General features: G+C 39.6%; 3 protein-coding genes and 1 long non-coding RNA gene across 6 annotated transcripts; 2 read left to right on the plus strand and 2 right to left on the minus strand.

Annotated features, from left to right (window-relative positions):
• Positions 1-1,507: 1,507 nt before the first annotated feature.
• LOC129759263 (eukaryotic translation initiation factor 4E-like) lies at positions 1,508-1,921 on the plus strand. The gene has a single exon (XM_055756676.1). It carries the CDS (start codon positions 1,508-1,510, stop codon positions 1,919-1,921), a length of 414 nt encoding a protein of 137 aa, XP_055612651.1.
• Positions 1,922-5,776: 3,855 nt separating this feature from the next.
• LOC129759264 (uncharacterized) lies at positions 5,777-7,339 on the minus strand. The gene is made up of 2 exons (XM_055756677.1): positions 6,497-7,339; positions 5,777-6,373 (listed from the first exon to the last, which is right to left on the minus strand). Exons 1-2 carry the CDS (start codon positions 7,106-7,108, stop codon positions 6,053-6,055), a joined length of 933 nt encoding a protein of 310 aa, XP_055612652.1. The 5' UTR covers positions 7,109-7,339; the 3' UTR covers positions 5,777-6,052.
• Positions 7,340-11,179: 3,840 nt separating this feature from the next.
• LOC129759265 (uncharacterized) lies at positions 11,180-11,898 on the plus strand. The gene is made up of 3 exons (XR_008740151.1): positions 11,180-11,478; positions 11,560-11,719; positions 11,785-11,898. It is a non-coding gene; the product is annotated as an uncharacterized LOC129759265 (long non-coding RNA).
• A 1,854-nt stretch (positions 11,899-13,752) lies between these two features.
• LOC129759262 (protein Gawky-like) lies at positions 13,753-22,129 on the minus strand. Of its 3 annotated transcripts, none has more exons than XM_055756675.1 (11): positions 22,110-22,129; positions 20,887-21,067; positions 20,754-20,818; positions 19,722-20,690; positions 17,042-18,643; positions 16,741-16,974; positions 16,106-16,668; positions 15,886-16,039; positions 15,345-15,800; positions 14,939-15,278; positions 13,753-14,871 (listed from the first exon to the last, which is right to left on the minus strand). In XM_055756675.1, exons 4-11 carry the CDS (start codon positions 20,670-20,672, stop codon positions 14,720-14,722), a joined length of 4,452 nt encoding a protein of 1,483 aa, XP_055612650.1. In that variant the 5' UTR covers positions 20,673-20,690; positions 20,754-20,818; positions 20,887-21,067; positions 22,110-22,129; the 3' UTR covers positions 13,753-14,719. The 3 variants fall into 3 exon arrangements, with proteins under 3 accessions (XP_055612650.1, XP_055612649.1, XP_055612648.1); XM_055756674.1 differs by having other exon boundaries at positions 15,345-15,809; positions 15,892-16,039; positions 22,110-22,128; XM_055756673.1 differs by having other exon boundaries at positions 15,345-15,809; positions 22,110-22,128.
• Positions 22,130-24,011: the final 1,882 nt, after the last annotated feature.

The raw sequence follows: 24,011 nt of genomic DNA on the forward strand, positions 1-24,011 counted from the left end.
CTCCGGCCCAGATGGGGAGGGGAAAACAATTCAAACGAAAGAAATATTCATGTGATGTGTATATTAAGTGCGATGACAAAAAAAACTAAACATTTACCTGTAAATTTAAACGATCATTACCTAATTGTGTAATATGAATGATATGGTCAACAGAATTTCTACATACATATATGAATACGACAAATGTAGGTACATAAAAGAAACCGAGATAACACAACAAAACCAACATAACAGCATATACTTGCAAGTTGTTTGTCAACAATGAATCATAGTGGATAAAGAAAATATTATCAAACATCATCAATGTAATCGTAATTATAATCGTTCAAAGAAATACATACAAAACCCCAAAAAAACTTGACGTTTTTTTTTGTACAAAAACATGGTGTCCGAAAATTCGAAATATTGGTATACCTTAGGCAGATCCGTAGGAAGAACCGCCTCATGGATGCAGGGAGGGACGGAGGCTTTGGTGTTATTTTTTTCTATGATATTTTCGTTCAAACAACGCATGAATAACAAATATTTAAATAATTATGTTTAACACTTGGTGGGTGATTTGCCAATCGTTGTCTTCTGACCCATCGTTGCAGACAGGACGACTAAATTTGTCGATATTTCAGAATTCTTTCAATTTTTTTTTTTTCAAAAATAATAAGTTGATTGGAATATTTACTGTTGAGATAATGGCTTTTTACGAAATTTTCTGCTGTAAAATATGCATCTAACGGCAGTTTAACGTTTTCTTGTTTTGTCGCGTGGTTTGGTGGTGAAAAGCATCTTTAATATCTAGACGACTTTTGCTGATTTCAAGCGTGGAAGAAAATCTTCAAAAATTGGCATCATCCGATGTTCTCTCTGTATAGCTATAGTTCGCTCGACGCATATCAACGCACAACCTTAGATCTCCGTTGTCCTTCACAATTGTTACTAACGGTGAAACCCACCGGTAACTGGTTCGATAATGTCGTTTGCCAGTAACTGATCCGAACGGTCTTCTATACGTGGCAGGAGTGCTTTTGTAGGAGTTTTTCTTTAAGTTCTGGAGGGGAAAACATCAAAACTTTATAATTCTCATTTCCCTGCTTACATTTAAAGTGCTTCCGAAATTGTAATTTTTGGCTTGATCTGAGCAGCAACTAAACATTTGTTACAGTTGAATTTTAGAGCTTTTGTTATGGTGTGATTTGAGCAAAAATAGAGTTAGAAAACCCAACCCTAATCAAAAACAAATCAACTTGTTCGACCAGATTTGGCCCACTGTATCGAACTTTAAAAAGAAAAACCCGACAGCCCACAGTCCACGAAAAACGGAAAAAAAAAAGAAAAATAACTGTCATCGGATATTTCCGGACATCGGTCGAGGCTGCGACAAGACGAAGTTCGAAAAGTGTGGCGGATTTCCCGCGAAAAGCCCCAGCGAAGCAAAATTTTCCTGTCCCCTGTTTCAATCAACGTGTCTGGACAGACATTTCGACGAGCTGACGAGCTGAGCCGATTTGCAATCATGGCTGGCGAAACCGATGAGGAGGTTGAGCGACGACGGGGGAGCGCCGAGCAAAATCATACCGAGCAGTACGGCATCGTCGATCCGGATCGCATCATCAAGAATCCGCTGCAATTCCAGTGGACGCTCTGGTATCAGGAACCGGATAAGAACAAGTCGTGGGGAGACAATCTGAACGAGGTGGCCACCGTCGGTACCGTTGAGGACTTCTGGAGATTGTACAACCAAATCAGGAGCCCGTCGGACCTGAAGACCGGGTGCGATTATTCGATGTTCAAGCAGGGCATTCACACCATGTGGGAAGACGAGAAGAATTTCCGCGGCGGCCGGTGGGTGATCAACGTGCTCCAGCAGCAGCGCCAAGAACGGGATGAAATTGCGATTTGGACCTCCACCGTCATGAGAAAGCTGTAAGTCGATTTTTTTTACCACGTCCGAACCATCATTGTGATGAAGGAGATTGGGTGGGTGAAATAAAAGTGGCCATTAGAAAATTTTAAATTATGTTCTCGTTTTTCATTGTGGCGACGACCATGAGAAACCATCTGTTACACATTTTGATAAAGATTCAGAACTTCCATCTCGATTTCTAGTTGGAACTATTTCACAAAATTCATGCCTTCAAAAGCATCGAGTTGTTTAGGTGAAAACTATTTGTCAAATCAGCTTAATGCTGTTTTAAAATAATCTTCTTTAGACGAGCTGTCTTCTGCATTGTTAATTTCTAAAGAATAATATATGTAAATCTTGAAGTTCAATACCGTCTTTTTCTAAAAGAACATTTCTTAACTTCCGTGAATCTTTCTTCTCCACTAGCAGCAACGATTACTTCGAAATTCCTACGCCAACGTAACCATTATTTTTTTACTTTCGTATAAGAAAGAAGATTGAATTTAATTTTTTTTTATTAGGGACCTTTTTTTATCATTCGGGTCCAGAATTTAAATATTACAACTTTCCATTCTTTGAATTTAATCGCAAACAAAAGAAAATCAGGTTCCATAATGAAGTTTACTGTTCCACTAGGTGACTCATCGATAATAATGATTGTATCACAGCTCGCGGTATACCATTTCGCGGTATTCGTTTTGGCGGTATGACATTTCGCATATGAACCTGTTTGGCGGTTTATCATTTGGCGGTGTGTAACACTTGGCGGTTTCTCATTTGGCATATGGCCCTTTTGGCGGTTTGCCTTTCAGCGGTTTGTAACATTACGCGGTCTCCCAATTTGCGAGTAAGACTATTTGGCGGTATGGATAGTTGGCAACTGAGTCACTTCGCGGTCTGTTTCAAATCTTCAAAAGTCCGAATACATGGATCATAATTACGAGGATGTTCTTACGAGGATTTTCCCTAGCTTTGGGTAAACCTAGAAACACGGGGCCTTTCTAGGTTTTCAGTAAACCTAGAAAAAACGGGGCCGACTCAGAAACATAGTTCAAAACTAAGAGGCCGCCTCCTCACGCTGCGCGTTCGAACTAGGGTGAAGTATGGTCCTTACGCTTCGCTTTGCGGACTGGGCTAGGGGATTGTTCCTAGCTTTGGGTAAGCCTAGAAACACGGGGCCTTCCTAGGTTTTCAGTAGACCTAGAAAAAACGGAGCCGTCTCAGAAACGTAGATCAAAACCAAAAGGCCGCCTCCTCACGCTGCGCGTTCGAACTAGAATGATGTATGTACGTATTACGTCTCGAAACCAGAAAAAAGATTTGGGTACAACATTTGCTCAGTATATATTTCTGAGCAAATATCTTACCGCGAAATGTTGCATATCGCCAAAAAGACAAACCGCGGAAAGACTCATACCGCAAAATATAAAACCGACAAACAAGACCATTTGCCAAATGGTAAACCGCCAAATCGACCAAACCGCCAATTGTTATGCCGCGTTTTAGGTCCTTTTGCCAAATGGTAAACCGCCAAAATAGCATACCGCCAAACACTATACCGCTGATGTGAAAACCGCGGACAAAGGTACAACCATAATAATACATTAAGAACATTACCTCGGATACGGGTTGTTGGTGAAAAATAATATATACGTTGGTAACCGTTGGATATGTCTTCCACACGGAAAATAATAAAAAGGTAAAATTTACCGAGTTAGCAAAGGTGAACGCTCGTGAAAGCCAAAAAGGTAACTTCTACCTCTTCGAGGTGAAACTCACCTCACAGTGAGGTAAAATTTACCTGAATCGAGGTTGGAACAAGGTACAATTCACCGAGAAAAAAGGTGAATCCAAAAAATGTAAATCTTACCTCGTAGCGAGGTGAAGTTCACCTGAATTGAGCTCGATTAAAAAGTATAATTCACCTAGAAAAAAAGGTAAATCCAAATAAGGTAAAACTTACCTCGTAGCGAGGTGTAATTGACCTGGATTGAGCTGAACAAAACGGTGCAATTCTTCTAAAAAAAAAGTAACTATTCGCCGAACCCGTTCATTGAGGTTAAGCTGTTTTGTCATTCTAGGAACAAGTTTTGCTTTGTGCCTAATATGTGAAAATCGGAATAGAATGGTAAGTGTTCTTAACACTAAACGTACCGGAGGCGGTCAAATGACGGTTTTCAAACTTTGAAGGATGATTACGCCTTATATAATTTTTTTTTTCGCCAATTTAACGACAGGACTATTTTTATTTTCAAAATGCAAGTATTTTTGCGTTTTTAAAATTTTTCTAAGTATTGTGGTTTTCGAATAACGCATGTGGTATACCTATTCATACCGCGAGCGGTCAAATGACGGTTTACACTGTTTTCGCTAAAACTTTCTTGTTTCTCAACCGATTTCTTTAAAATTTATAGTTTTGAAAAGCCTATAATGTGACCCAAATATGTTTTTCAGACAGTTATCAGCTACAATCAATTATTTAAAAGTTATTTTAATTTCAAGAAATTTTTTATGAAAAAACATGCTTCAGGAAAATTGCTATAAATCAGTGATTTAGTGCTTGAAAAAAATTTCACTTAGTGTCTAAGAAAGCTGAAGTTAGAAGCTATATGCTGCACATACGGAAATTTTTATAATTTTTTTTTTAAGATCATGCCCACAAAAAATGTTAAAAAGTTGTGTAAAACCCGTACTTTTCAATCAATCAACCGCCAAAGCTGTTCCTGTTACAGTAGAAAAATTTCAAAAAATGAATTGGAAAGTTGACGTAATTTGTCACATTTTGGCATCTTTATATTTTGTAAAATACGAAATACATAATTTATGATGAATTTTCAAAGGTAGCTGTTTTTCGAACTTTTTATCAATTTGGATTTTCTGAGACAATTCCTACACCTAAGCTCAGCTTTGCACTGGATTTTGAGTATGTTAACGTAAGGTTTAGGCGATAAAACTATATGCAAAAGAAAGCTAATTTCATACCGGTTCTAGTGGTGTAACAGCATTGGCGGTGCAATGCTTAGCAAAAATATGATAAATAAAACAGTGAAGTAGTTTCTGAATTTTGAGAAGTCAGCACAAATTCTTGCTTTACAGACGGGCGCAGTGGGTGGTAATATCTCAAAGCTATTTTGCACACGAAGACGGGTGAAAGGAAACGAAAAAAAAACGAGCATTCGCTCAAATTTTCTGGTTTTACTTTCAGAAATATATTTATTATATTTTTGTCAAGCATCGCACCGCCAATGTAGTTACGTCACTAGAATCGGTATGAAATTTTCTTTCTTTTGCATATAATTTTTATGCCTAAACCTTACGATAACATACTCAAAATCCAGTGCAAAGCAAAATTTAGGTGTAGGAATTGTATTAAAAATCCGAATTGATGAAATGTTCGAAAAACAGCTACCTTTGAAAATTCGTCATAAATTATGTATTACGTATTTTTCAAAAACTAAAGATGCCAAAATGTGACAAATTACGTCAATTTTCCAATTCATTTTTTGAAATTTTTCTACTGTAACAGGAACAGCTTTGGCGGTTGATTGATTGAAAAGTACGGGTTTTACACAACTTTTCTACATTTTTTGTGGGCATGATCTTGAAAAAAATTTGATAAAAATTTCCGTATGTGCAACACATAGCTTCTAACTTCAGCTTTCTCAGGCACTAAGTGAAATTTTTTTCGAGCTCTAAATAACTGATTTATAGCAATTTTCCTGATGCATGTTTTTTCATAAAAAAATTTTTGGACTTAAAATAACTTTGAAATAATTGATTGTAGCTGAAAACTGTCTGAAAAACATATTTGAGTCACATTGTTGTGGCCATGAAAAGCCATTGGTGGACTGTGGGTGCGGCGCTTGGCAAAACAACCACTGATGGGACTCACTCCCCCTGCGGGAGCGAGCCTCTTCTAGACAACCCCTGGTGGTTGTCTCACCAGTGGAGGCAGGTCCTCGGACTGGCTGCCTGGAGGCCAAGGCCGGTTGATCACTAGCTTGCAGTGATCCCAAACTAAACTCTCCTAAGGGGGGCTCTGATAAGAGCCGATTGGATCGGAAGCAAGCGAGGAGGAAGCACAGAGGAACAACACCAATTTAGTACTGGAACATTTTATTCTCTCGGTTTACTATTTACACTTGTTTCGCACTGTTACTGGCACGCAACTTTTGCCTCTGCTTCCGGTGGTCTAGGATTAGACCATTCTTGGCTGGTTCGCCTCCTCCTGTGTCGACCACTCCACTGGACCGATGCTGCCGCGATGGTGGTTGAATAAAAACTGATGACGCAAAGCGCGGGAGCGCGCGTTTTTATATTTTCGCCCCGTCGACTGCTGCTCGCTGATTGGCTGGCGCTCCTCTCGCGTTCATCCCCTCTCGCTCTCTTCTCAGTCCGCTTGTCGGACTGAACATACTCCCCACCGGAAAGTGAGAAGTTGTCCTGGTTGGTGGTTGTCGTCGAACTTTCTGGAACCTTCGAATCAGCAGTGTTCGGCAACACATCGCGTGTCAGTGGCTCGCTTGCTGGAATGCGAACCTGAGCTGCTGAACCTGGCATAAAGTCCCTGTTGGTGGTTGTCGTCGAACCTTCTGGAACCTTCGACGAACTTTCTGGAACCTTCGACGAACTATCTGGAACGTTCGAATCAGCAATGTTCGGCGACACATCGCTTGTCAGTGGCTCGCTTGCTGGAATGCGAACCCGAGCTGCTGAACCTGGCATGAATTTTGCTTCTGCTGGATCCGCTTGCTTGGATCGCTCGACCTTGTTGCGATCCTGCGGTGGAAGACTCGCCTCTTCTGGGGGGACCAATTGTTGCTGGCAACTATCAGGCTGTGGCTGTTGTATTGGCAGTGCTCGAATCCATTCAAGCCGACTCTCGATTGCCATGGACACCTCTTCATAAAGAGCCACGAACTCGAAGAAACTGTCATCCTGTTGCTCTCGTTCGGCTGGTGACGACAGTGCGATGATATCTTGGTGGTGCTTGGAGTACTCAGCCTTAGAGCACTCGACAGTTCGTTGATACACTCTCAATTGAGCTGCAGTTAGACAAATTTTCTCCTGGTTGGCTCGTTTCAGAACCATATTTACTCGCTGGATGTTGCGCTGCGCCAATCCACGGATGTAAAAAAGCGCTTCAAGCCTCTGGTATTCACTCGCTGAATTCGGTTTCATCCTCTCTTGTTCGCGTTTAGCTTCCTCCATGCCTCACTCACATCACTTTGCTTCCCGATCCGCTCTCTCAAAGACGGAGGTATTCCGTCGGAAGGTACCGGATTCCTCATCCGGCTCGAAGGACCATTTCATGTTGTGGCCATGAAAAGCCATTGGTGGACTGTGGATGCGGCGCTTGGCAAAACAACCACTGATGGGACTCACTCCCCCTGCGGGAGCGAGCCTCTTCTAGACAACCCCTGGTGGTTGTCTCACCAGTGGAGGCAGGTCCTCGGACTGGCTGCCTGGAGGCCAAGGCCGGTTGATCACTAGCTTGCAGTGATCCCAAACTAAACTCTCCTAAGGGGGGCTCTGATAAGAGCCGATTGGATCGGAAGCAAGCGAGGAGGAAGCACAGAGGAACAACACCAATTTAGTACTGGAACATTTTATTCTCTCGGTTTACTATTTACACTTGTTTCGCACTGTTACTGGCACGCAACTTTTGCCTCTGCTTCCGGTGGTCTAGGATTAGACCATTCTTGGCTGGTTCGCCTCCTCCTGTGTCGACCACTCCACTGGACCGATGCTGCCGCGATGGTGGTTGAATAAAAACTGATGACGCAAAGCGCGGGAGCGCGCGTTTTTATATTTTCGCCCCGTCGACTGCTGCTCGCTGATTGGCTGGCGCTCCTCTCGCGTTCATCCCCTCTCGCTCTCTTCTCAGTCCGCTTGTCGGACTGAACACACATTATAGGCTCCCATGAATTTTCTGCTATCAAGGGCATTGTGGATTGCATCCACTAGCTCAGAGGCTGCTGTCAGGGTACTCGATCCTTCGCGAAAGCCATATTGATAGGTGTACAGGATATTGTGGTGCTTCAGGAATTGCGAGACACGATCAGCTATTAGCTGCTCCAAGATCTTACTGAACACCGATAGTATAGAAATTGGGCGATAGTTGCTGCAATCAGTCTTTTTTCCTGTTTTATAGATGGGTAAAACTCGTGCTATTTTCAGGAATTCTGGGAATTCACCGTTTTGTATGCAATCGTTGAAAACGTCTCTAATCAAGGGTGCCAAAATGGTATGATTCGCTTTGACAAAATGTGCTGGAATATCATCCGGTCCCGGACTTTTTGAGTTGTCGAGTTTGCTTATTCTAAGGATAACTTCTTGCTCTGTTGCCGGTCGAAGATAAATACTATTGCTGTTTCCGACATATCGATGATCATTTCTGTGAACATTTCTTGGGATTGTGGCAGCGAGTTGAATTCCTATGTTACAGAAATAGTGATTGAACGCGTTGGCCACCGTTTTTCCTTCCTCCGTTACTTCTCCATTTAGCTCTAGCTTTATCGTTTCCTTTTTCGATTCGTTCACACCTATCAGGTTGTTCAAGTTTTTCCACATTTCTCTCTGATTAGATTTTTGAAAAAGGCTGTGGTAGTAGTTTTTTTTTTGCCTCAGCCTTAGCTCGATTGAGATTTTTAGATACTTGAAACAAAGTGTCTTTAAGTTCTTCATTGGCAGGGTGTTTTTTACAACGCAAAAGAGCTTTATCTTTGCTTCGCATCAGCTTCCACACGTCGAACGACATCCACGGACAATAGCCCTTGATTTTAGCTTCAACAACTATTGTTTTTGAGTATCTTTTTTTCAGTTGACTGTAAATTGTGCTCAATTTCTCTAGCTTTTCAGCCGGACTATTCGCTTGTAGATTATTGAACTCTGTCCGGAAAGCTTCATTAATCTGATCATGCTTTACTATGATTTTTTCTAGTTTTCGGTTAACTATTTTCTTTTTGAGGTTAATTGTAGTCATCACCAGGCTATGGTCACTTATATCGAGTGAAACTGTTTCGTTTAATGCTTGTTCAATCATCGAATCTGGGCAGACAACGTGGTCGAGAATGTTGCTGCTTGCTGGACGGGTTATAAATGTGTTGGAAACTTTACATCCGTAACAACTTAAAAGGTCTACGTAACTATCGACTATCGGGCAGCCCGTTTTGTTTATTGGAATGTTGACGTCGCCTAACATCAAAAACTGGGAGTTCGGCTTCAAGGTTGCGAGTACTGAGTCAAGTTTGTCGAAGAAAAACTCTATGTTTTGAGAAGGGGGTCGGTAGACTGCATGGATGTCAATTGGTGAGCCACCTGGCTCAAGACGCAAATGTATGTAGTGGAAGCCATCAACATGCAAATTTTCAATCTCGGAGACAACGAGAGACTCTTTTACGAGAACAGCGAGTCCTCCACTGCTTGAATCTGGACGACAAGATAGGAAATTGCGATATCCATTAACAGTTACTAAGTGCTTTCTTTCTTCTTTCAACCATGTTTCCCCCAGCACCAATACATCAACTGATGTAGGGAATAGCTCTAAGTACATTTTGATAGCATCCAGTTTGTTTGGATCATTAAGGCCTCTTACATTGAGTTGAAGAAATCTCAGGAAGTAACTATTATTTTTATTCCGGTTGTTTTTACATAAAGAATCAAAGGAATCATGTAATATATTTTTATTATTATTATTATCCATTATCTTTTCAAAATACAGGTATCAACAAAAAAAAACGTAGTTGTTAGTTGTGCTGATTCTCGTCATAATACTATTGATTTTGTTTCAGATCGGCCCATAGAGCTTTGAGGTGTATTCCACGTCATCCTAAAGCTGGAAAAGCCGAACCTGACCGGATTAGTCGAACGGAGGAGGCCATGAATGTACGCAACGCAGGTGGATTCAGCGGCCATAGCGGCTCAGAAGAACGCGAAGCCGAATTACCAGTCCCTATTTATCTCCAATAAATATCATTTTTGAAAGAATTTTGTATTTTTTTAATTCTTATTGAAGAAAACAATCAAACCAACCAGCATTTACCTTTTAAATCAGTAAATGGGAAAACGGTATTATTTACTATTTTGCTAGGTGAATGCGAAAAAGGTAAAATTTACCTTTTTGCTAGGTGAATGAAAAAAAGGTAAAATTTACCTCGAAACTGGGGTGGAAAAAATTCACCTCGCAAAAAGGTAAATTTTACCTTTTTTTTATTTTCCGTGCACCAAAGTTGGTGGTCACGTTGTGAACTGCAGCGGTGCCGGTTTCTGCGTTATGCAGCGGCTTGTGCCTCGGTTTCCGCGAATTGCAGCGGCTGGTGCCTAATTTCTGTGAAAAGCAGCGGCTTGTGCCTTTTTGTTCTGCGTATAGCAACGGCTGTTGCCTGTTAAAAAAATCGAAATTCGAACTAAGTTCCCTTTCTTTTAATAAATTGAATTGGTTCCTACCTTTGAAGAACTCCTTCCAGAATTTCACCTTCTTCGCCAGATGTGGGAAACGAGGAATAACAACCGTTTCTTTTAAAGGTACAATTTATAATAATCTTTATTTTACAAATCAGACACCGGCTTACTGTGATAATATCTAAACCATCTAAACCATGAACACCACCCACACTTTGGTTTTTATGGACTACATTTTTATAAGATTCGTTTTTAAAACCGCTCATCCCGACCATTAACTCAAAATTGTAGGCAAACAATAATCTAAAAGATTTACTTCAAGACTCAAGATGATCTCTTGCACCTACACGACGAATCCTGATGAAGAATTGTAGGGGGAAGTCGTCTATGACCGGACACCTCCTATGGCCGGACAACATTGATTTTTCGAAAACGATATATCCTTATAATGTTTTAACACCATGAAAATAAAGTAAATAGTAGCCTGATATGGTGTTAGAAATATGGTAATCCAATCTGAAAAGGTAAACAAATTATAGGCATCGAAAGCTTTCGCCAAGTAGTTCGACGAGGATCGCCTAAACTTTACATTTATATTGTAATCAGTTTGTACGGCGTGTCAAATGTGAATTGCACATAAACTTCATCGTTGGTTGGTTATCTTTCGACTTCAGTACACGGAAAAAAATTACATGGGTTTTTCAAATACAGAGTCATGATAATTTTACTATATCCATCATTTAGTATTTTCGACCATGATTTAGTATTTTCTACCAAAAATCTGGGCGATAATACTACGACATAGTATTTTTACTATGCGAACTTTGACAGCTCATAGTAATTACCTCGTGTCAAAATTACCATGCGCATGATATTGTGATATTACACAATTCGTGTTCTTGAAATTACTATGCCCATAGTAATGTTGAAACATCGTCATTCGTGTTGTCGAAAATACTATGCTCAATATAAATTCATAGTAATTTTACCAATGTGCATCGTTTGAGTGTTTGTTTTTTTTCTGGTCAGTCAGTCGCGATTTCGGAACGCGGACCAAAATGTTGGGCGGGTACTTCGCTGAGGTGAATGCGGCTGTTTCGGCTAACCAGGTGACCAGCCCACTGGGAGTGAAAAATAGAATCAGCACTTTTGTCGGGTCGGAAAACGCAGTCTCTCAGGTGAGTAAAATTGTGTGTTTTTTTTACTTATAAACATACTCCGATCCGTTTTTCCGATCTTTCTTTTGATTTAATTTGAAGCTGTTGCATCCCGAAATCCCCCGGTCGTGAGAACCTGCTCCCTCCTGACCAGCCACTGAAAATTGACGGGGGAATTGAAGTTTCCAGAAGATTATCCTTGCGCCTTTCTGAATCGTTGGGCTCAAGATGACTATGCCAACACATCCAAATCGATTCCAGCGTAAGTAGAAAAATTATCAAATTTGATCTGCTCATTAATTGTTTTTTTGTTTATTACTTTTTTAGGGCATACAATAAATTATCAAAGTAGAAGCAGACTATATTGTATCGTGCTTCAATTATAAAGTGAAGTGTTGTGAAAAATAAAAATGTAAATCGTTTCAAAATAAATTATTTCTGGATCGAGAAAAAACCAAAAAGAGTGTTAATTCTATCGTATTTCATTCTAGTTATACCATGGTGCATGGTAATTTTGTTATCATATCAAGCAACATGTACTCATTTATATCATAACATATCATAGTTTTATCGTGAAACGTATCAATTTTACTATGCACAATGAAAAACAAACCCATGATTTCATTTACAATTTTACCATGAACGTAGTTGAAATTACTATGCGCAGCCAAAATCAACACAAAGTAAAACTACTATGCGCATGGTAATATCAAGAAGAAAACATTATTGACTCAAAAATAGGGTTGCGTGTTGTTCGTTTAAACCACGGATTTAGTAATTTTACTATGCTTTTTTTTTGTGTGTAGATGTAAGATAACAAAACGGAAGTTCAAACAAAATATTAGGAAAATAAAAAAAAAAGTGCGATTTCTCTATGACCGCACACCATATTGTTCTCTATGACCGGACAAGAAAATATTCAAAATTATGAATGTTTTCAACTTGAAACTTTCATTTTTTCATCTCTATAGCACCCTCTATTGGTTAGCTGAAGATACGGATTCAATAACCAAACTATTTTGGTCCTCTGATAATATTTAAATTTTGCAGTCCGGTCAGAGACAATTTTACTCTAGTTTTTCCGAAAGAAATGTTACATTCTGGTTTATCAAAAAAACTTTTATAAATGGCTTCATAGAATGTTCAGTATTGGAAAGTACTTACTTACAAGACCTAAGCAAGTGATTTCAGTCATTTTGCTACGTTTTTGTGCCATTTGTGACAACTTTGGTGATGAAATTCGTAGTGTCCGGCCATAGAAAACACTTTTGGAAATGAGTGAAAACTAACATAAAATGATTTCTCTTACCACATGAATATGTTGTAAATTATTTTTTTTCTAATACTGTTTAGTGATCATAATATTGATACTCTTCAAATCAGTAGAGGAACCAATATTTACAAAAACATATTTTTGAAGTTATTGCTTTAAAACCTTAAGTGTCCGGTAGTAGACAACTTCCCCCTATATCATGTCAACACCGAATCGCTTAATTTTGATGAAAATGTTGTCAAAATATTGCACTGTGAGAAAAGTTGGACCCGAGATTCAAGAAAAAAAATCGTAGCCGCAGGTAAAAAGACCTGAAATATCATCTATCTTTTTTGAATAAGTTTTGCGCAGAAATAAAATATGCCGTCGAGTTAGACCAGAGACATCTGACGTTGTCGAAAAATCGTCAACGAAAATGTACTGAGTGTTGTGAAAAATCGATCAAATTTTTATAGGGATATCCGCGTGCAAATTTAAACGCCTGAATGTCGACAACACAATGTTTTCAATTGCATCGATATCTCGGTTTTTCGGCTTCATCCGCATTCATGCATGAATATGATTCCAAGAAGTTTCGTCTGACATCCGTTAGATGTCACACTACAACTACTGTTTTAGGCGACATCTAGTTGACAGTAGGAAATAAATTTTATAGTTGAATTTATAACTGACGTTAGCTTTATAGCATCAAGTTACACACAGTCGGTGGAACTCGCGATTATTTTTACGAAAAAAACCATTCCACTTATTAAATTTATATGACTTTTCGATAACAACCTGTTTCATTCTTGAATGTGCATAACAAGTACTGTAAATGATATATGTGTTCAATACATATCTTTCAACTGTTTATAACTTATCAGTAAAACTTGACGTTTGACTTTAAATTTGAGTTTGTAGCTAGACAATCCGAATATTATAAAACTTCACCCTCTCTCAGCCGAGATAGTTTTTTAATTTCTTTTGAAGAAGCTCTGTTCACATACTACGAAAGAAACGATACTAAATAACAAAACATTAAACGTGTTGCAATTTCATGCTCTTTTATTCAGATATCTAAATAAATTCAAAAATAATTCAATAATAACATTCATGTATATTCCTCATATACAGTAAATTTAATGTTCTTGCCTTGATGTATATTAAAATTAATAAATATAGTTTGAATTTTCTCATATACCTCAAATTTCTATATCTCTGTTTTAATGTATCTCTACTTATCTTAAAAGCTAAAAAACTGACTGCTATTTTGCCATTAATACTAAATGTGTATGTCTCATTTATTTGTTTTCTTTTCACTACTCAAACTAGTTTACACTGTTCAAAGTTTCCACTATATGAATATTAAAACGTTTTTTTTTTCATATTCAATAACTAGAAAAAGTTATGTTGTGTACTCTCACACGTTTGCAATAGTTGAAGGAAAAAAAATGCGCGTGATTAGTTTTCCTTAGTTATTTCTTTTCTAGCCATCATTGTGTCTGTGTATAGGTATAAGTTTACTTTTCGCGATTCGACTAGGATTTCAACAGATCTGAATAAAGGGAAGGGGGCGTTGTAAATTTGTATTTTTGAGTAAGTGGTTTTGTTAGTGCGCCTTATTATGTATGCTTTTTAACAACGGTTTCCATCTTAGGATCGAAACATTTAAAATCACCGCTAGAGAATTGCATGTTTTTTTGTTTGTTAGATTTACTTTCTTCTGTTTTCTTATGACTTAAGGGTTCCAACGGGACGATTCCTAAGTAGCGCAAATAAGCATCAACAAAATCAACTAAAAACAAAGACTTTTTTCACATTTCTGAATGCAATTGTGTGATTTTCTTTTATTTCACAAAGAAAATTATAAACAATAAATAGTATTCCTTTTAAAATATATACGTAAAACACAACCTTCTAGCAGAAAAAAAGAATAAGTAATTAAACTTTCAACGCCTTATGATGCTCTCGAGACCATTTTGAATGTGGAGAGAGGTAAAGGTGCGGTTTTTAATTTAGTTCAGTACCGAGTAAACTTTCTGGCAAAAATGAGTTCAAATTGGAAGGAGTTCCCCGTTCAGTGCCTCCCTCGAGTGGTGCCCAGAGGTTGCTGCCACCTCCAGTGCTAGACGGCGGCCATCCTGATCCCCACGTATCAGCACCTAAAAGCGTTGAGAAATGAACGAATTTAAATTTCTCTTGAAAACTCGAAAGTAAGTGAAAAATTACCACCAGATCTAGGAGTATGACGCCAAGATTGAGAGACACTCGTAACATTGCTGCTGCTGCTGCTGCTGGGAGGAGGCAACACATTTCCACCACCTCCAAGTGGAACATTCGCTGTTGGGACACCAAGCTGCTGTAAGTAACCTTGTACTTCCGTTTCGCTTGGCGATTCTGCTCCGATCGTCGTGCTTCCCAGGGAACAATTATTGAGTGCCTGTTGAGCTTTATTAGCCTCCTCACGAGAAGAGTATTTGCAAAGCGCTAGACCGTGATTGGAAAAGAGTTGCAGGCTCAGCAAAGGTCCATGTTGCATGCATAAAGTTCGCAATGTGGCACCGTCGATCTAGAATGTCCAATCGTTATTTATTTAAATATGTTACTTTTTTCAATCAAGCCTTCTTAAACAAACCTGCGAAGTGAGATTTTTCAATAACAACCAAGTAGATCCCCATCCATTTCCGCTAGACCAGTTGTTTCCGGGGCGTTGAGCACCTGTACCTGCACCGGACCAGCCGTTTGCGGCAGCTGCATTTTTGTTAGCACCTAATCCAGGAGGCGGCCCACGAGTAGTTTTACCCATTGTGTTACCCCATAGATCTGAACTGCTACCAGGTGTTGCAGAGGATGTCATATTTTCGGGCCAACCTCCGGCTCCAGCCTTACTTACATTGGTTCCACCGACCATTTTCGAAGATGACTGGGATGCATTGAAACTCCAAGTGGAAGACGCTAGTCCCATTCCGTCATTGGGTGATGTTTTGCCTCCAGGGACGCCAAAAAGATCTGTTTCTTTTGCTGTGACAAGTGACAGTGGGCCGCGTGCTACACTACCCGGGGTAATACTGGGATCTTCCTCGATCTTCATCTGCGTTCCCTGAATCAAGCATAAATAGAAAAAATAAGGTTGTTTTAACACAGCACTTATCGCGTATCAGGACATTTTAGATCACCTGTACCTTCCAAGGCTTGCCGGGTTCAAATTCCGGAACCAGATCAGAAAAGGCCGCGTTGTCCTGCGCTGGCGCCCATTCTTTGTTTCCGGACTCCCCGGATGATTGATCAGGCCAGCCATCAGCCAGATTGGAACGGCCGGAAGACCAGGTTCTGAATATAAGGATAAATGCTATTGAAAACCCCTATGATTTAATAAAACGTTTTGAACAAACATACCCATCTTGAAGCCCTAGAGAGCCGATGTTGGAACTAGTAGTTGACAGTGTTGATTTGGCGGTTGTGCCTGGTGCACGTGAGAAATCCGTGAGATCATTGGAGCCACCAGCACCGTTGTCTTTATCTAGTGACGGTAATTTCCATTGATTGAGACGAGACTGTTGACTAGTGACTGAAGGTGCTCCTCCAGCCGCAGTAGGATTTACGCCAGCTGCAGCAGCGGCAGCACCTGCAGGAAAGACACCAGTTGGTGTTACTGGTTCTTTACCTAAAGCCATATCGGCAAAATTATTCTGCAGTGCAACTAGATCCTGCTGTCGTAGAAAATCTGCACCACCCAAACCAGAACTGATACCACCTGGGGTTCCAGGCGGTTGGTGTGGTCCACCTAATTGATGCTGTTGTTGTTGCTGCTTGACATAATTTGCTTGTTGTGCAGCAATTTGTTGTTGCAACTGCGAGATCTGGGCTTTATGTTTATTTATTTGCATTGTTAACTGCACTGTGCTAACTCCCGTCGCACCACCACTCCTAGCGAGGTTGCTCTGGATGTGTTGCATTTGCTAGAAACAAATTGGTGAGAACATATTACATTATTAATATGTTGGAACACTCAAACATTCAATGTCATTTACCCTAATGTGATTGAGCAACTGATTCAGTAGAAGTAGGGTTTGTGGTGCCAAAGGTTGGTTTAATATCTGATGGTTTAGAAAACCCGCGTGTACAGCCATTTGAATTTGTTGCACAAGCATTCTTAACTGTTGCGTTGATGGTTGTGCTTGCAAATTTTGTGGATTACCGCCTCCGGCTGCTGCTGCTACTAATGGATTGGGACCTTGTGAGAATGACGAGTGACCCGAAGGGCCCTAAAGAATGATAAGAAAAACAGATTTCAAAAAATGAAGCCGTTATTAAAATCCAAAAATTGTTTACCTGTGAGAAAGGCATTCCTCCGCCATGCCCTGATGGGAATCGATTGGAAAATGGTGCATCAAATGCATTATTAGGATGATCATCTGGACGGCGCCAATCGTTAAGAGCTCCACCGCCACCATGACGCTGTAACAAGTCTAACGATTCTTCAAAGTTCATGTTTGTTGATCTTAACGCCAATTCCACATCTTCTTTCTTAAATCCGTTCTCACACAACATGCGATACTGTTTACTACTGCGGATGAACTCAGCTGGACTCATCTTATTTGGTGGTTTATTCATTGTCCAATCATTACCAGAACCGCCGCCCATCATATCGTTGGAATCAGGCCAACCACTTGCACTCTGTTTACTTTTGTTCCACAGATTATTTTGCCCGAAATCGTTCCATGGACCACTGTTGCCAATACCTTTGTCCTCCCAGCTATTAACAGTCGGTTCTTCCCAAGAACCATTGAGAGGCAGTCCTGGGTTTTGCCCCCACATGCTGTTGTCTGGTTTCATTCCTGGATTCATACCACCTAAGCGGACCGCTCGATTGACGGGACCTAAAGGCAGATTATTCCCTCCACCCAAAGGTGCACGGGCCATAGGGTTGCGTGCAATATTTTCCGACATGTCCTTCCAGTTGGATATGTTTGAATTTTGTCGAGACAACGGTCCCTGATTCCACAATGCAGTAGGACCTTCATCAACCGAAGGCCTCGGCGCCATCGGTGATGGTGTATCATCCCAGCCAGGAAGCTTGTTCGGCACGGGTGTATTCCACTGATTACCAAGACCAGGAACGGCAGGTGCCGGAATAGCACTCTGTGGCATCTTTGTGGATGCATTTTGCATATTGGGAACATTTGATTGGTCCCACATTCCGACATTTCCATTCAAGCGACCGGATATACCACGTGGATCACCTCGAATTTCACGAGCGGCATCAATAGGTGTGTTCTGACCAATTGGTCCTGGGATATTCACAGCTGGAACTGAACCACTTCTTGTATCCCAGGAAGAAACAGTTGGGGGAAGTGGTGGTGCTGTTCCTGAGCTTCCACCAATCACTCCCACTGGAGCCCAATCATTTTCTTTCTTGACAACTGCAGGGTTAGGCCCAGCACCCGGAGGCCACATGGGAGGATTAGCTTGACCCCATGCTTGCGGCACAGCCGCTTGTTGATTTGCAACTGGTCCTCCATTCCAAACGTTCGCCTCTGCCGAATCGTCGTCTTCACCCCACGTTCCTCCAATATTAGTAGACGGTCCCCAAGGAGCTTTCTGGATTTGTGGAGGCTGCGGCGGTGGTTGACCACCGTTCCGCAAATTGGCTTCCCAAAGCTCGGTGCCATTGTTCTGGGTGCATGGTTTCCAATTCGTAGCTGCTGGGTTTGGCGGTCCACCGGCTGCGTTGTTTTGTTCGGGTTTGCCGGGTTCCGGTGATCCTGGTACTTCCCAGTTTGTATCCTGGTTAACATGCTGGCAGCCCCAACCATCTTGGCTGAACAGAGCCTCTCTCAAGTTACTCAACTGCTCCAATTGACTTTTCGCTGCAACGTTACCATTGTTAGCCAGTACTAGCTGCGGTTGTTGCTGCTGTTGCTGTGGAGGTTGCTGTGTGGAAGAGAAAATAAAAATAAAATGAATTTTGAATCACACAAAATAACTTGAACACTTCTTTGTCTATTCTTATCATATTCGAAAAATCTTTACATTTTAGTAAAATACATTGAGTATGTATACGGCTAATTGCTTTAAGAAAGCTTCTTAGTGAAATCGTCCCGATGGTGAATGAAAAAAAACTAAACTTTTAACTGCGATATTTTAAACAAACATGGAAAACAAAATCATGAATTTATCGGTTATACATAGAGGTAAATGCCGCTTTCAAAGTGTTGTCCCGAATTCTACTACGCCGCCTAAGGCCACAAGCAAGCAGACTGTGGGAAGTCATCAGCGAGGGGCGTTCTACGACGAACCAGATCTTCACATGACTGGGGATGAATAAACCAATTTTATTGGTTTAAAATCCAAAAAAAAAAAAATTTTCACATAACGGCAAGTCCTCCAAAAATGCCGTGAACACCAAGTTCTTACGCACCATCTATTCATCGACTTCAAAGCCACATACGACACGATCGACCGTGACGAGCTATAAAAAATCGGGAAGCTGACCAGACTGATCAAGGCGACGATAGATGGAGCACAGTGGTGTATGCGGATTTCTAGTGAATTGTCGAGTTCATTCGAATCACGCAGGGAGCTTCGACAATAATCGGGGTCGGAAAAGGTTTCTGCATAGATTTCGATGCAGATCTCAACCGAAGATCACTGAAAAGGAGAAAACCCCCAGGCGCAGGAAAGCTTGCGGAATACCATACTTGCCTGAATTCACAGGCTGGAAAAGTTCCTCTTTTCTGTGATTTTCCATATTTTCCTAAAAATAATTTCCCATAACCTTTCAAAATTTGATAACTTTCAGGTTTCTCAAATTTGATCGAATTTGATTTCGAGAAAAACTACTTTACTCATAAAAAATTCTTTGAAACCTACACAACTATTCTGTGATAAAAGACCACCAAATTACCTTTTAAGTTCATTCGGATCGAATTGTCAGCTTTTTAATTCATTCGGATGGGAACTTATTAATAGTAATTTAGCAATTCCATCATCGAAAGAAGCCATCACTTACCGGTTGCTGCTGCGATGGAGGTTGTTGATTATTGTTGTTCGCAATATTCGGATTCGGTCCAACGGAGGATGGTGGATTGCGATTCCATGCGTTCGGAGGACTGTTAGTGGTGTTTGGAATCGGTTGTGGTGCTTTATTAGCATTCTGATCCTGTGATTGTTGTGATGGCTGCTGTTGGCGTTGCGATTGACTCGTTGCTGGTTGATTGTTGTTGTTGTTTATATTATTAGTGTTGTTAACGTTGCCTCCAGTACCACCCCAAGCAGAGGGTGGTGGTTGTTGATTGGGAATCCCCCAAGCGCTAGAACCGCTTGCTGCCCCAGGTGGAGTTCCCCATGCGCTGGTGCCGTTGTTGATGGAATCTTCTCCACCACCACATAATCGCAATCGTGGTAATAGTCTGCCTTGAGATTCAACTTGCGCACGTTTTAGGAGTGACTTCTCATTTGCAACCAAAATCAACAAATCGTCAAACTTTGTATACGAGCCGTGTCGACGGTGAGAAACTGGGATGACTGTTGTTGCTTCAGCTCGACTTTGAGTGGAGCATTCTTTTATAGATAAGTTACGACTAATACTAATGTTATTCAGGTAAGCATTTAAATCACATTTCAAAGTCACAGAATTAGTAGTTCGCATTAGCTCAATAATATGGCTAACAAGCGCCTTGGCGACGTCAGGGTTTTCTATTGGAAATTGTTCAACGAGCATCTGCATCCTTACAAATTCGCTTTCATCAGATGATTGTGTCGAGTAGATGAAGTCAGACTTGTTAGAGAAAGGGACCGCCATGCTCCGAATGATGGATTTTGAGTTTCCATCTATTTGCAACGAAATATCACCATTCATTTGGCGGTGGAACACTAGCGGAATGTTGTCGCCCGATGAGAATCGATCCGATCGTAATCGGAACATTGCAACAGTAGAACTTTTGGTACTACTCTTCTTCATATCCTTCAACGTTGATGTCTGGTGAAGTAAAACGATTACTATTATAAAAAATTCAATGCATTATGATCACAAACATCTCACCTGTGAAGTAGATTTACTTCCTAAATTGATTTCACCAAATCCACAGGCCAAAAGCTCTAAAACCCCTGAACAGAGAAGTAGAAATGAGAAAGTTTCCATAAGCCCTTTCTTGCCACAAATGATTTCGACCTACCTTTTACGCAGTGGACGGAGTTTAGATCTCTCAGGACCGATGCATCCGTTTTAGAAAAAGATGCGTATCACAGGGAACTGTCGGAAATTGCTGTCAGGAAAGCCGATAAATTTCAAGCGTCTTATAATTAGATCAGTTTTCTATGGCATGCACTTGCACACGGCGGTGGCAGATTTTCTTCCTGTAATAACAAAGGGTGAAATGAAAATTAAGTTAGCGAAACGGTATTGAAAATAAAGATCGAATGACATAACAATATTGTATGAGCCAAGAGTTTTAGAATATCACTTAGTATAAGTCAAAGATTAATTTACCTACATATATCGAATTTAATAAGAATTACTCAAAAAAAAAATCGTGTTATGTCATATTTTATCTTGATTTTGTGTGGGAGTTCCACCCCCTCCACTTCAGAAATGGGAAAAATCATCCAATACAAAAAAAACTTGCTTATGTATAAAATTTGATAAAATTACACCTAACGGAAATCAATCTTAACAATTTAAAATAATATGTTTCAGCAAAATGATCTTTACAACACACGTCAGTTGGTGGGTATGAAAGGGGGAGAAATTTAGAAAATAAATCAATCTTTGTACCATTTAACAGAACTTAAGTTGCGGCTTTATCGGTGAGGGTTAAAGAGTTGAAATGAAAGGCGGATAGAAGATCAGAAGAAAATTCTAAGGTGATGAAAAGAGCGAAGAGCATTTGTAATAGAAGCTTGACCACATACTGAATTCTTTGTCCCGCACTAATTAACTGTATTGGAGAAGTAGTACCCAATAGAGGAGGCACTACATTTTTCGATACAGTTAATTATGGATGGTTCGATCGCCATGTGAGTGCACATGTGTTTTTTTTTTCCGGGATTTTCATCCCTTAGGATGATTCATCCCTTCGAGTGCACATGTGCCGAACGGACAAAAAATTTAGCATATGGTTGCTCTGTTGTTCGATCGATGGTTAAGTAGATTTCTTATTTTCGTTTTTCATAAAAACAAATTCACGGTGATTTCTCTTCTTAAAAATAATAAAATAATTTGGCTATAAAAAATCAATTACAAAACATCGTTAAAAAAATATTAATAATTGAAAAATAGTTAGGCCAAGATTTCGGACCATGGACCGTACGCGACAACTCAATCCAGTTGAAACGTGCGCACAAAACGAAAATAAGAAATCAACCTGACCAGCGCTCACTAGAATCGGGATAAAATTACCTTTCTAGTGATCATAAATTTATTACGGAAATCTCGCGTTCAAAAAGTCAAAATCCAGTGCAAAGTTGAATTCAAGTCTTAGATAATCTGAAAAAAAGCAAATTGACACAATATTTGAAAAACAGCTACCTAAATACCTTTTAAAATTCTTCAAAAATTGTGTGTTTGATATTTTGACAATCTAAAGATGCGGAAATATGCCAAACTACGTCAACTTTCCAATCCTCTTTTCAAAATTTAACTGGTGTAACTTAAACAATTTTGACGGTTCATTGATTGAAAACTACCATTTTCACACCATGTTTCTACATTCTACCACAAAGGTTATGATCTTAAAAAAATTCAAAAAAAAAAGTCCTTCTGTGCAATGTAGGGTAAATGATCTTGAGCGGAACTAAATGGCTCAATTCGACGCAACTTGGAACAGTTGATTAGGCGGTATGGCTATGGGTTATATCCGAATTTTTGTTTATTAGGTATGGTATATCGTTTCCAATTGGAATTTTAACATCTAAAACAACCTCTTTAAATAAAAGCTTCTTCTTAAAGTGCGAATAGTAATGGTAATGAAGATTGATTCTTATTCTGAAATAATGACTTAACTTTATTGGCTTCATTAGTTCTCGAATTATGCCAAAAAATATGTATGAAAGCCTTCCTCCTCCTCCCGTCGTCCCTCTGAAAGAAAGAATCAAAAACACATTTCTTGTACCCCAAAAAATTAAATTTTTGTGTGCCTAGATTGGCACGCTGTGACACCAATTAGTTAATTTTTGTTCTATTCGAATTTAATTTAACATCTTTTCTTTTCCTAAAGATGATATAATAAGAAACATACAAAGGTGCTGCATACATTCAGGGGTAAAAACCGCGTGTGAGACATTAGGCATAAGGCAGCGCACCTAGCGGTTTATTTCGGAAGCTAGTAGTTCCGCTTAAGATCATATCAGCACCAACACGTGAAAAGGGTCTATGTTCATTTATGACGTTTCGAGAAAAACGGGTTTGAAAATTTTGCAATCTTTTTTTAATCGCTAATTAAAATTCACGAGGAATCTCCCAAGTCTTTATGGTCAAAACAGTGCGTAGGATCATTCTAAATATGTTTTTTATCGATACGACGGTTTTATCATGTAAAAATAGCTCGCAATTGTTTTTAGATCCTAGCTGGAGTATGAAATTCGTCTAAATGAATCCACTGGAAACCGGTTTTGTTTACTTTGTCTTTTATACCCTTTTCACATGTTGGTGCTGATATTTTACTTTTAGAAACCACGCGATTAATTGATATTTTGATGGAAAACTTGTTACAAAAACCCGAGTAATGCTTTTTTTTTTTTGAGTTTTTCTACCATTTTATTCATTAAAAATCAATTTATAACGGTCAAGGGTGACATAAATTGACGTTCAAAACCAGCGTAGATTGATGAAAATTGCAGCTGAAATGCCTATGTTTTTAAATCTTCAAATAAAATTATTTCAGTTCATAAATTTTAGCAAAAATGTTAATGTTTGTATGAAATGATCTTGAAAAAGTGTTTTTTCCACATTTTGATAAGATTCATAAACAATCGTTGCCTAGATCTTAGGAAAAGTAAATGGTTCCGCTCAAGATCAGATTTCGACTAGTTCCGCTCAAGATCATTTACCCTATAGCTTGTAACTTCAGCTTGCTTTGACACTAAGTGATTTTTTTAAGCATTCCGTAGCAGATCTACAATTTTTTCGAAGTATATTTTTTCGGATTTTTTTCTTAGACTTTGAATAACGGAAAACTGAAGTGTTTTAGCTGAATAGCTGAGAAACATATTTGAGATAGGTACATTACGTGAACTATAAATTTTCTAAAAATCGGTTGGGGATCAAGAGAGATATATTGGATTTAGTCAGGAGTGCCACTCC

This window comes from Uranotaenia lowii, unplaced genomic scaffold, assembly GCF_029784155.1.
Source record: "Uranotaenia lowii strain MFRU-FL unplaced genomic scaffold, ASM2978415v1 HiC_scaffold_133, whole genome shotgun sequence".
Classification (NCBI taxonomy): Eukaryota; Metazoa; Arthropoda; class Insecta; order Diptera; family Culicidae; genus Uranotaenia; species Uranotaenia lowii.

Bases quoted from the DNA above. Each gene is read 5' to 3' on its own strand.
- LOC129759264 (XM_055756677.1), bottom strand. From the start codon at position 7,108: ATGGAGGAAGCTAAACGCGAACAAGAGAGGATGAAACCGAATTCAGCG. The intron at 6,374-6,496 runs GTTCCAGAAGGT...GCTGATTCGAAG, and splicing joins TTCCAGAAAGTTCGTCGAAG to GTTCCAGAAAGTTCGACGAC.
- LOC129759263 (XM_055756676.1), top strand. From the start codon at position 1,508: ATGGCTGGCGAAACCGATGAGGAGGTTGAGCGACGACGGGGGAGCGCC.
- LOC129759262 (XM_055756673.1), bottom strand. From the start codon at position 20,672: ATGAAGAAGAGTAGTACCAAAAGTTCTACTGTTGCAATGTTCCGATTA. The intron at 16,669-16,740 runs GTAAATGACATT...ATTTGTTTCTAG, and splicing joins AGTTGCTCAATCACATTAGG to CAAATGCAACACATCCAGAG. The intron at 14,872-14,938 runs GTAATTTTTCAC...CAACGCTTTTAG, and splicing joins TCATACTCCTAGATCTGGTG to GTGCTGATACGTGGGGATCA.